Raw genomic sequence first — 12,542 nt, 5'->3', positions numbered from 1 at the left:
CCAAGAAAACGATGCTAGTAATAAAAAGAATGCTAAAGAAAAAGAACCAGGCACAAGTTTACCAACACAGAAAAACAAAAGAAGTTAATGTCTTGGGATGCTATAATGGAAAAAATGACGCTTGGTATACATGTCCACCCAGATTGTCACACCACCTGCTGGGACAGACTTCTGGACGTCAGCGAGGCAAGTTGTGGAACGAAGCATGGCAGGCAAACTTTGGCACTTTTTAGCAGCAGAGTGAATAGGAATGAACACCAACCAAATACTCAGGAGGGGTACTCTACCGTACTGCACTGGAGGGCAAAGACCTCGCTGTTTGAGGGTTCATATCATATCCAGTAGCATCCCTGACAATTTCTATTTAATGTGCCACATTACAATCAAATTTTGATCTACCTCTGAGACCTTAGAGAGCTTTACAGATTAAAAGTAAAACAGCTTATTTGTATTTTCTACCTACCTGCAGTGTCACAGCACTAGGACAAAGCCCCCACCTTTCAAGCACATCGTACTCACTTTCATTACAGATAATGCCGGTCCACCCAGGTGAGCAAACACAGCCACTGCGTTCACTGTTACATCTGCCTCCGTTCAGACAATCCTCACACCTCAAGCTACAGTCATTGCCAAAAGTGCTATCAAGGCAAACTGAAATGAAAAAAAATAAATACAGAAGGCTTTGTGAGCATCCAGACAGAACATTTCCACAAGCTCTTGCCTATCATTCCACATGCACAAGTGCAAAAGGAACCTACACAAAATTTACAGTCTGAAAAAAAAGTATTCACTTTGCTAACATTAATATTGTGCTGCTGCAAATACCACTGATTCATTGCAAAAGACAGTCCCAAATGCAGATTCCCAAACTTTCCTCTTCAAATTCTCAGTCTAAACAAAAGGAAAGCTGTGACTTTAGCTAGAATTTTCTCCTTTAAATACTGTAATTCCCCAAAGAGCACTTAAAATTACTTTTTAAAAACAAATATTTGGCCTTCAGAAAAACTGAATTTGCACATAATGCTTAATAATATTGTATATAACCAAAAGTATTTCTTGGGAGAGAATCTCCTTGTGTCCTTGCTAGGCTATCCTTTTTGTCCTTCTATTGCAGTAGGTGGATGCGGTGCTATTTCAGTGATATTTTTAACAGCATAGTTTCAGTGTTATTCTAGGAAAACAAAGCATAATACACATTTATCAGTTCCTTTTTCTCTTCATGGATATGAAAAAAAGGGTTGGTTTATATGGGAAACCTTATACGAAATTGCATTCCTCCCTCAGCCTCCCCACCCCCCTTTTCTCCCTTGCACCCGCAGGCACATGCACCTTCATGGTCTCCCTTTGTGGAGTCCACTGAGAAAGGCATTGAAAATAAATGTTACTCCCTGCTAAAATACCTCACTGACATTAAGATCCTATCGACACGGTCAGTTTATTGCCTGTGAGGCTTTATGGCTGTGGCTGGAGGCTTCTTGGAAAGGGATTTTGAACAACACCCGAAAGCGAGCTGGCAGATTATTTCAGCTAACAGTAAGTCAGCAGGCTGGTTGCTTTTCACCAGCAATTTTCTATGTGAGGCCAGATTTCCTCTAGGTCTCAGCACCCAACTGTTCCTTTTTTCTGTAGCTGAGCAAATGCCTAAGCTTTCAGAGACATTCAGGATCCCAGTGCTCCCACTTGGAACAAGTTACAAATTCATACTTTAGGAGAAGAATACAGATTACCATTAAAAATGTCATGCTTCTACATTAAAAGTCATACAAGCTATAGAAAATATTTAATTACTTGCATCAGCTTATTGCTAAAGCATGGGCATTTTTATAATATAGATGGCAGCACAAAAATATGTTTGAAAGCATAAGAAATAAATTAATAATTGGGAGGTAAAAGAAATTACTACACCATTAAAAGTTTCATTTCTCCATCACCTTTTCCTACAAATCATCACGTGCTGAAAAGCCTCAGCTTTAGAAAAAGTGCAGATGCTCAGCTATGACTGATTACAACCAAATTTATGTGGCTAAATATAAATAAAACATGCAAAAACTGGTCAATAAATATTTGATTGTGGTTTCTAGGCCTGATAATTTTGCCTGTGGTTATCTCATTTATCAGTTTCCCAATTGGTTATCGATGTCGTTGAGTCTGGCTGGATGCTATGTGATTTGGGAGGTCTTAACAGTTTTGTTCATAAAAATAAGTTAATCTTTTATTAAAGGCAAGACCAGTTCCTGGGTTTTGCTGTAAGGCACAGTTCTCAGATGAGTAATTAGAGCTCATATAAAAATCACAGGACATACATAACAAAAATAAGAAATCCCATTCCTGCCTGGTGACCCACCAGCACATGCTGCACTCATCAGAAAGCAAGCACAGTGTTTCAACTCATAGTACTCTTCAAGTGGGGAAGTTTCCAGCTTCAAGTGGAAAGACAGAAGTCATGCGAAGTCCGGGTGGGATGCAAAGCTGCTCTGCACCCAGTCCTGTGACTTGTGTGTTTGCCCCCAGCTGTGCTGAGCCCTTGGCCAGCCTGAGCTCTATGTGGATGGGTCCTTGCTTTTCCTGGAGAACACGCCCATAGCATTAAGAGACCTGAATCTCCAAAGGGCTGTGTGTTACCCCAAGCAAGAATACAAATAATTTGAGCAAAACCCCCTCCAAGTATTATAAAAGGGCTTGTAAACAGGCACACATGCCCCCATAGGAGTGTTTCCCAAGGGCTTGCTCTCAATAGAGCAACTTAGCAACTTTGGTGGTTTTTTGATTTTGTGCGTTGCAGAAACCCACGCAATCCTCTCGTCCCTGGGAGGAAGAGCATCTCTCTTCGGTCTGTTGCCTCCAGGGCTTTGTGCAGACACCCAATTTTTCCAAGAAGCCTCTCACCCCTTGCTTCCTGTGCTGCTCGCTTTTCCCCTGCCTCCCTCCACATCCCCCCCCACCACATCCAGGCAGCAGCAGCCGTGACTGGGGAGCCTCCACGTTCCTCAAACATACCCCATTTGGGATGGCGCATGTGATGCTTCCTCCCTGCTGGCACGGAGGACAGGCAGAAAGCAGGATTAATGCTCATCCCTCCTCTGCTCCTCCTGACAGCTTAAACTCAGCGAGCCCTGCATAAACTCTTGCCCCGGATCCTCGTTCCGAGCCCATTCCCCCAGTTTGCTGTGATGGCTAGAAATGATGCTGTTCACTCACCGACCCTTTGCACCAGGGTGAGCTCTCCTCGTGGGTCTTCATCCTCATAGAGGGCACCAAGTGCATAGCGAAGGAGCTGGGGGGAACCTCTGAACTGCAGCCCCGGAGCCCCAGCGAGCCCCACCGCCTCCTCGGCATCTGCCTCATCTCCACCTAGGGCTGACACACACATGCCAACAGGATCTGGCCCTGAGTCTTCCTCCATGACACTTGCCTTTCATTTTAATTTTTTTTTTTTTTTTTTTTAATGCTGGTAGGTTTCTAGCTACACCCCTGTGCAGTCTGCACAGCAGCTCCAGTCGATTCATTTTCTCATCTGTATTTATAAACAGGGTTTCTGCTATCCAAATAAGAGAAAAGGGGCAGAAAAAAAATATATTTCCCTTTCCTTTCTTCTGGAAATTAAAGTCTGGTCCTGCAGAGTCCAAGAAAAATTAAACAAGGAGTTTAATTTTCCTCACTTGAAGTTTGAGATTATTTTAGTTAATTAAGGTCATTAATTTAGCTCATTTTGGAGATGACAAATATAGAGTGAGGCTGATGTCCAATTTATTTTCAGAAAAACTAGAATTTGAGTCTCAAAATGATGGGAAATCAGTTGGCTTTCTTTTTGGTGTTGGTTAAAATATTAAACTCTGCCCAAGGTTTAGCAGGTGCTAAACTGTTATAGAAGTAAGCTGCTAGGCTAAACTCTGTGCTGGTTACACTGGCAGAAGTCCAGAATCACACCATCGCTTTAGTGGAAAACTTGCCGTGGTTCATCGAAGCAGAATCTGGCTACCTTTTTTTTCCACAGCATGTTAAACTTCATGAAATAGTGCAAGAAAACTGTCAGAGTAATATTTATTTCTAAAGCACAAGGTTTAGGTTTTCAAACATTTCCAGTGGGTTTAAGCGTTCATCTCCCATTAATCTCTGGCAAAACCCACTACTCGAGGATGAACGTGGGATCCCCTTGTCACACGTAGCCCTCCCCTGGCCCCATTCAGAGGCGGCTCAAATTTGGCTCCTAAAATCCCAGGATTTGTGAAAATCCCAGTTCCAAATTCACACTTTAAATCAGTGGGAAATACATAATGGCCTTCAAGACATAAAAACAACTTACCGATGCAGGACCACCTGTTAAGACCAAGCCTGTAACCTTCCTTACATGCACATTCGTATGACCCCAGAGAATTAACACAGAAATGGTCGCAGTTGCCATTATCTAGCTGACATTCATCCACATCTAGAAAAAACAGATGTAAATGCTGATTAGGCACAAGTACCTCTGCTTGAAGAGTGCACTCCATGCCTGGCTGCATCTGAAAAATTATTCTGCATGTAAGAAAACCCGATTTTCTTAGTACTTTGGGACTCTCAGTTTCTCACTACTATTGGAGATATTAAAACATTTCAGGGCAACATGGAACGGATTATTTCACCTATGTTTTTGTCTCAAGTGAAAACAGCTGCTTTAAGCTGTTAAGCTCAGTTGATCCTTCAGTTATTTTGAGGGCTCTCCTTTCGTAGAAGTAGTCTTTAACACACATCAATATACAGTGTCCATGGAGAGAGAAGGAGAAGTTCCTCTCTGCTGGCTTGTCTCCCACAGCCCTGCTTCTCCATGCTGGATGCTGGGTTATTACTGTATTCCAGCCTCACGAAGTGGAAATCACACGTTTGTAAAACCTTATTGGCAAAGCTGGTGTATGGTCACTGATTCTATTATTAGGGAAATGCCCACAAAGCCCTGTGACAAGCTTTATCAGCATTTCTTCTACCTGCTGTTGTGCTCAGAGCGAGCCACTGATATCAAAGGACTCACCGTCGCAGGCGCAGCCGTCGGCGTTGGGCTGGAACCCCGCTTTGCAGGCACACTCATAGCCACCCGCGTAGTTGATGCAGAACTGGGAGCAGCAGGACTCCCCGGTCTCACACTCGTCCAGCTCTGCGAGGAAGGGGCAGCTCGTTCAGCCTCAGACACCGTCCGAGCTGCTGCCGCAGTTTTGCTCAGTAGCTACCGTGCTTTTCAGAACATGCCTTTACGTCTTCCTCTCCCTTCACCCACAGAAAACACTGTCCGAATCCTGACAGCGGCTGCCTTCTACCTTCTCTCCCAGCAGCCAGTACCCTCCATGCCCAGGGAGAGCCATCTTGGCTGCAAACCTTAGCTGCCACGAGGCAATTTACAAAACAGACAATAACTATGTCTCATCGGCCCACAAATACCATCTATTCAACAGTAATTTAGGTTTAACCATTTGGACTTTTTTACGTTCTACCTTTTTCAATGCAAACTATCAGTGAAACAGCGCTCCGATCCATCAGTGCCCTTGCTGGACATCAGCAGCCTGCTAGGTGCAACTGTAGTTTTTGATAACTAATTGCCCATTGCCTTATCCTGCCCTGTGTCCATCTGGAAATTGGTATCGTCGACGCTGCTGTTCCAGTGATTAGATAGGAGAATCGAGCTGTTATCTTTTCACTGCAGGCTCTCAGCTGGTGTCAACCCTTGCAGCCTGCTGAGCGGGTCGGCGGCCATTCAAGGACCACCTTGTCAATGCTGAGTCTGCAAAACACTTTTGAACGTTACCCACACGAGCAGCCGCAGATGGGAAAGGTCAGTGTCTCAATTAACCTTGGAAGGAGTACCAACATTATTAGAAAACACCGACAGGAGGAAAAGGAGAAAGAAAATGTAATTAATCAATTGAGGTGAGGAGGTCAGCACGAAAATGATTAATGCAGGTTAGTTGAACATGGAGTGTTTTCCAGAAATGTCACAAGCCCAGCTCCTCTGCAGTGTGTCAGTTGATGCCTTGCTCTGGGGTCTAGCAACAGCCCCTTGTCTGTGTAGGAATGCGAAACCTGCATCCAACAAAAAGATTTTTGCTGTTAAGAGCAGCTTTTCATGTCCTCAGCCTTGCCGAACCCTTCCCCTGTGCTCTCACTTCCCTCGCTGTGTCCAGAGGAACTGCTTCCCTCTGAAATCTCCATCAGCAGGTCAGTGAGCTGGGGCACGGGCAGGAGGCTGCTCTGCCTGCTCTCATCCATACACAAACAGGAGTGCGTAACCCAGCCCACCCCCGCAAGGCTCTGAGTCCAGATCTGCCTCCCTGACCTTCTTTGCTTTTGCTTTTTTAGCTCCAGCATCAACCGCCCGTGCAAACCTCCATGCTCCCCTCCTCCCCTGCTCCTTCCTCTCTCCAGCACTTGGCTTTTTTAGTTGCAAGACTCCCACGGGTAATGCTTCTCCCATTCACCAGTGCTCCTGCTCTCTGCCTCTCCTCATGTCTCACTATACTGCTCTGTGATGCCTGCTCTTCCTTTCCTTCCCCCCAACACCCTGCTTCTTCTTTGCTATTCCTTAAAATTTTAATGACATAGTGACAGCAAGCCTAAACCAGAATGAGATACAGTTTGCATAGCAAAAGCCATGAACAACAACAAAAGATAAAAGAAAAAAAATCACATAGTAAAATCATTTAAAATGTGAACGACTTTTTAAGCTCTTCTCTCAAAACAAAAACAAATCTAACTCTATTGCTTTCACTTCCTGAGTGAGACTTCTCACAGCCAGAAGTGCAATCTCATCACTGAGCAAATCTGATGGAAATACAGCAACTTCCATAACACAAAGCGGAGTTTGCGCACAAAGCACTTCAGAACCGCAGTGCCAGAGCTCCCAGCCAGAGCCGACCTTCCTCCCAGTCACTGGCTGAGGAAGGGGAGGGAAAAAAAGTCAGGCAAGCAATACTTGGGCTGGACACAATGAGATACGGCCATAACAGCTGGTGATGCACCAAAGTGTCATCTTCCATTTAGGAGGCAGAACTCCTTCCCCTTGTTAATTAATAATCCCAGCAAACATGCAGAGCAAGGCAGGCTGGAGCAGCAGTGGAGGAAGCATCAGAGGACAGTATTAATTAAAATGTAGAAGAAGGGAAGGGGATGGGAAGTTATTTCCTTGAGCGACAGCTCTCCTGCAGGGTCCCCTTGCAGAGAGACCTGCCACATCACCTCCCTACTCCCGCAGAGATGCAGCATTTGCCATGAATTACCTGCGCACGTTTTGCCATCAAACTCGAGGCGATAGCCGTCATCGCAGGAGCAGCGCGGCCCCGCAGTCGTGTGCTCGCAGCGGTGAGAGCAGCCACCGTTGTTCTCCTGGCAGCTATCGACAATTTCCATTTCGATGCCTTGCAGAGAAATAAATCAAAAGGATGTTAAAAAGCAAGCACAGGGGGAGAGTCACTGGAGAATAAGCCTTCTGTAAAAAAGCATCCATAAGCCGACCGCTGTAGCAGGAAATATAAACTCAGCTCCCACACACACCCGAGCAGAGCACATTTTGGAGTCACCGAACTCCGGTTATGTCTCCTTGTGTCATAACAGAGGATGCTCTCAACTTTGGTAACATGAAGCCGGCTCACCACTTCAGCAGCCTGCCTGCTACGGGAGCGTTCACAGGTTTCCTGAGATTTATGTTTTGTTTGAACGCAACAGCAAGTTCTGCCCTTGCCTCAAAGGAGGAAAGGAACCATCTGAGGAGCCCAGGTGGCCCATCTCAACCCAGACTGCTTATGCTTTCCAAAACGCAGCTTTTGGTTTTGTATGCGAATGGGAGAGAGTCAGATTCTGAAACGTCCACCAAACACAAACATCTTAAACTTCCACGGCAGGGTCCTGTGGGCGAGCCTGACACCGAATCGCAGAGCAAACCAATTCGCAGTGTTTGACCCTCGGATGTCCCTTCAAGGGGGCACACGGCAGCTCCTCTGCTAAGACTTTGTCCCCCCTGCAATTAAGACAGGGTGGTGGTACGATGCTGTCGCCAGTCCCCTTCGCCCTGACAGACCCCCCCCCCCCTCCTGCGCTCGGTTGTGCTGGGCACTCCTCACAGCACCATGGCCAGGTCCAGCAGAAACCCTCCTACAGGAAAGGGAGCATCTGGCCACCTCACCCCCACCCAGGTACTTCCTTAGATGATTTCTTTGGGATGAAAAGAAACAATAAGGTCAGTTATAAAGTTTCTCTTGAAGAATTTGATGGATTATCTTGTTACAGAGCGATTTAGAGAGGAATTAATTTCCCATAATATGTAGGGGAACTGAGAAACACTCTCCCTAAAGGAGCCACCGTCCTTCCAGAAACAGCCCAGCTCAGAGCGGGGGCCCTCAGACCTGGTACAGAAGGATGGCGTTGCCCCACGGCCCAGGCACACACCTGTGCCAGTGGCTCCCATCCTACCTCTTTTTGTGTCCCCAGGGAGCAACCTGCCTGCCAACAAGAAATGCAAGTCTAGCTGGGACAGGGTATGAATTAAGAGAACATATACCGAGGGATACATTTCATGCATAGTAAGATTTTTTGCACCACGGAGATGAAATCTAGTCTCCTGTCCAGTGTGTTAAGCTGGGATTTAGGAAACTTGCCAATCAAATGCAGAATCTGACTTTATACGCCATCTCCATCATTTACTTTGTCTCAGCTCTTCATCAGTAAAAATGGAATAACAGCTCTTCCCCATGCCACTGGGGAAACGAAAGAATAAACAAAGATTGTAAATTGCTCAAACACTGGGATAATCCTGATCATAAATATATGCAGAATGTTTTTATTTTTATTGTTTGCTCTGTAATATTGTACATAAGGCACAGAGAACCACCGTCCCCTGAGATTTGGTGAAAAATATTATCAGAAAATCACAATGAAATCTAAGTGGTCTAAGCCAATTTTTTATCCCTGTAAGAGATGATTTCGTATCTATATATTAATTGCATTTCCTCCACCATTGTACTACTCACAGTTCCCCATCACCTATGAAATAATTCTCCAGGATGTCTCTCGTGTAATTGGTTTTTGTTTTTAATGTATGTTAATGCTTTGAAACTGAATTTTATCCTTAAGTATTTCTTATATGCACATTCTTAAAGAAAGCAATAATTCCCTGGCATGCAGCATATTTTCCTAAGGAAACTGTGCTGAAAGTTCTTGCACAGTATTATTAAGATTGAACAATCTTTGCCCACCTCTTTGCTAAAACAGGTCATGCTTTTGTCTGCATTCCAATGAGCTTATGTTAGGTCCATAATAACACCAACTCTTCCACATCACCTCCTTTATTAATCTAAATTTGCCCTCAAGGACAGCCCAGGGATTACCTGTCAACTAACAGCGCTGGGAGTCAGTCCCCTTCTCATGAAAAGCAGTGTTGGTTAAGAAACCCCGCTGGCATGAGTTAAGTTATGGGAAGGAAGACAACAGGGCTCAGTATCACTTCAGTTTAGGACATTTTAGTTGTTCAAATATTTTTGTCATCCCCAGTCTTGCTTTTTTCCCTTTGTTTTAAAAGCATCTACTAAAAAGCCTCAATAATCTCAGGAGGAACACAAGTAAACTGAGACAAATAAAGACAAGAGTGGAACATCATGATGGTTTTCTTTTGCATCAGATCCAGCATATAAGAAATATAAAAAAATATGGAAACATGAAGAATAAGAGGGCAGGAATTAATATATTTTATAGAATAGCAATATTTTAGTAGCTTTGCAGCAGAATTCACCAGACTCTGAAGATAAACCAACCGGGCTGTTTACTCTTTGAGATGCAGTAATTAAGGTCTGTGAACACTTAGGAATGTACCAACCTGCACAACCAGCAGTAGCAGAAGGTGAAGAACACCGTATTAAGCTTGAGCTTTTGCATACTTTTTAGCATTTTGCTGGGAGTGCTAATCTGACTGAATTAAAACTGAAGCCTAGCAGTTTGCAGGTAAGATAACCTGAAATGCATAGCTGTAAAAGTGTCACTTACGGTAGCACTGCTTTCCATCAGCCCCCAGCTCAAAGCCGGGATTACAGACACAGGTGAAGGATCCCAGAGTGTTCACACAACGATGAGCACACCTGGCTCTCCCTTCTGCACACTCGTCAACATCTACGAAACAGAGAGAAAGGCAAAAATATTCATTTGCATATTAAAATAAAAAATAATACTGCTCTACACATACACAGCTGTATTTCCAAACATCCACTGAAAAGAGCATCCTGATTTTAGCCTACAGCTGACACCACCTGATGAATCCAGGAACAGTGAACTCACAGCAACATTCTCCAAAATAATCTTCTTTTCTAAACACTGTTGACTTTGAACCTCTCCATGTGAACGTTTACAATACCAAATGTTATGTTTACAGTATCAGCCAAAGCAACTTTATTAGTCTTGTAAAAAAAGCAATGACAAAAGAAGTCACATGAAGAACTCAGAAGGAAGTCCTATCTCCCAGTACCCTAAAATCATCACTAGGTCCTCAATGCCATTATAGTTAAATGAATGAGCAGGAAAAAGCTGACTATTTTCTGAGTGTAAAATTATTTGGATTAAGTGGTGGCTGGGTTTCAGAAGGTACAATGGAGACAGATCTCTGTCACATCCCTGAATCACGCAGCTGCTTCTACAGAGGTGCAGCAGGAAGGCACCTACTCTACCAGGGGAGTTTTGCCCCACCTGTAAGAAAAGGAAAAAGGTGAAGGGCTGTAGGTGGGGAGAACATTCTTTGCCCAGTCCTATGTCAAGCAGTCTCTTCCTCAGCTTTACACCCACTAGTCTGCGTTGTGGAGTTAAATGCCAAAGGCATCCATCTTCTTAAAATCTCAGTGGAACGCAAAAATACTTTTAAGGAATAATTATTGAATAAAAGCAAAGCAAAACCTTATGCTAAATACTGCTGCTGTGGAACACAGCTGCAGAAAACGCCAGCCCCTGTGCAAAGACTGGAATTATCTTGCACATGGCAAACCCCTAACCTACCTCCTTCTTCTCCTCTTGTTCTGATATTTCACTCGCAAAATACAGATTATTTATTGCAGCAGTCCTGGGTCAGTGTCTCGCACACGGGAGAGAACAATCCAGTGTGCAGCTCCTCACCTTTTACCACGGCAAACCACTAACAGATTTTTTCCTCCGTCTGTGCTGTAACCAGCACCGTATTCATGGCCCCTTGTACTTGAACACAAGGAGCTTTACGAATGCAATCAGCCTACTTGCAAAAAGAGGCCCCAGGCAGTGCAAACACCACACACCAACTCATGAAAATTTCAGGATAAATGACAGCTTCTCTGAAGCAGCAATGTGAGGAGCTGCTGTTTAGAATAAAATGGGTTATTTCTCCTTTTTCTGTAATTGCCATTTTGCAAGTAGAGTATGTTGGCAAATGCTGTAAATGTTCTTTTCTCTTTTTCTGCTTTTTCAAACAGAAAAATAAAAAGTTGGAAAACTGAACCACAGTCACCATCCTGCACATGTTTCTTCCTATCTTGCACATACAGCTAATAGCTGAAGTATGACACATTAGTTGCCCTCTGTCTCCTAGCTCGGTTTCCAGAGTCAAATAGCAGCTTGAATTTTGCAAAAGACGTTGAATAATTTCTAGGAGAAAAAACAATAATTGTATATCCATGGTAAGACACGATACTTAATGATTCAAAAGACTGTTGCCATGAGGCTGGGAAGATAATTTGTTCCCATATATAACGCTGCAAGCTACCTAGTGCTTTAGCTTATAGATAAATTAACAGAATTGTCAACATGCATTCAAGATAAAACGAGTAACATATTGACCCTAGTATTAAACCCACTGCTGTTTCCATCTATTAATCATCACTGAAGTGTCTATGCTACTTGAAAATACTTTGCTTTTTCAGTAACCTTACTCATGAGTAACGCCAGTAAGAGAGGGGAATCGCTGAGCTGTGCAGTGCTACTCAAAGGAGGGTTTACAGACAACTGGACTATAATACTCCGGGTAGGAAGTAAATATTTTGCAAAGAACCCAGCACCCTCTATACATAAAACAACAGTTTAAATATTGGCAAAATTGTGGCCATGTCTTCAAAAGGAGGAGTTTAAAATTCGTGTCTGAATACATACCCTGATCCTGACAAGGCTGTTAAAAATCTGTGCACTATGAGGTCCACAAGTGCCTTTTACTTCCTGAAACTGATAAACTATCTAGCTTCCAAGCTTCATATTGCAAAAGAAAAGCAGGTATTTTGATCTTTAATTCCCCCACATTTCAGGTCAGAAATGCTTTAGATCCTTTTGAAAATCCCAGACTAAATACAGGACTTTGGAATTCAACTTTTTAAGCTCCTCTCTTTGGAAATCTCACACTTCACAATTTCTTCCTTCACAGTAGTTTCTCTATTAATATGGAAACAGTTCTCCAGCTAAAAAGCCCTTTGAATTCTAAATAGGTTTTCAGTGACCTGGTTCAGAGTGTTACTTGAACCAACTTTCCAGGAGCTGTATCTGGGGCATTATTTTAAAGGGACCCTACAGGAATAACAGTACAGCATCTA

At 43.7% G+C, this 12,542-nt stretch overlaps 1 protein-coding gene across 1 annotated transcript in view; it reads right to left on the bottom strand.

Moving 5' to 3' along the window:
* LOC130158416 (multiple epidermal growth factor-like domains protein 6) overlaps positions 1-12,542 on the bottom strand; it is a 200,947-nt gene that overhangs the window by 45,778 nt on the left and 142,627 nt on the right. The window contains exons 8-13 of the mRNA XM_056359147.1: positions 9,997-10,119; positions 7,242-7,379; positions 5,006-5,128; positions 4,304-4,426; positions 3,199-3,351; positions 520-651 (exon numbers count right to left, since the gene is read on the bottom strand). Of these exons, the coding sequence (XP_056215122.1) occupies positions 520-651; positions 3,199-3,351; positions 4,304-4,426; positions 5,006-5,128; positions 7,242-7,379; positions 9,997-10,119 (792 nt within the window). The remainder of the gene's footprint in view (positions 1-519; positions 652-3,198; positions 3,352-4,303; positions 4,427-5,005; positions 5,129-7,241; positions 7,380-9,996; positions 10,120-12,542) is intronic.

The sequence above is a fragment of the Falco biarmicus genome, chromosome 13 (assembly GCF_023638135.1).
Source record: "Falco biarmicus isolate bFalBia1 chromosome 13, bFalBia1.pri, whole genome shotgun sequence".
NCBI classification, from domain to species: Eukaryota; Metazoa; Chordata; class Aves; order Falconiformes; family Falconidae; genus Falco; species Falco biarmicus.
This window is presented reverse-complemented; position numbering and strand designations above follow the sequence as displayed.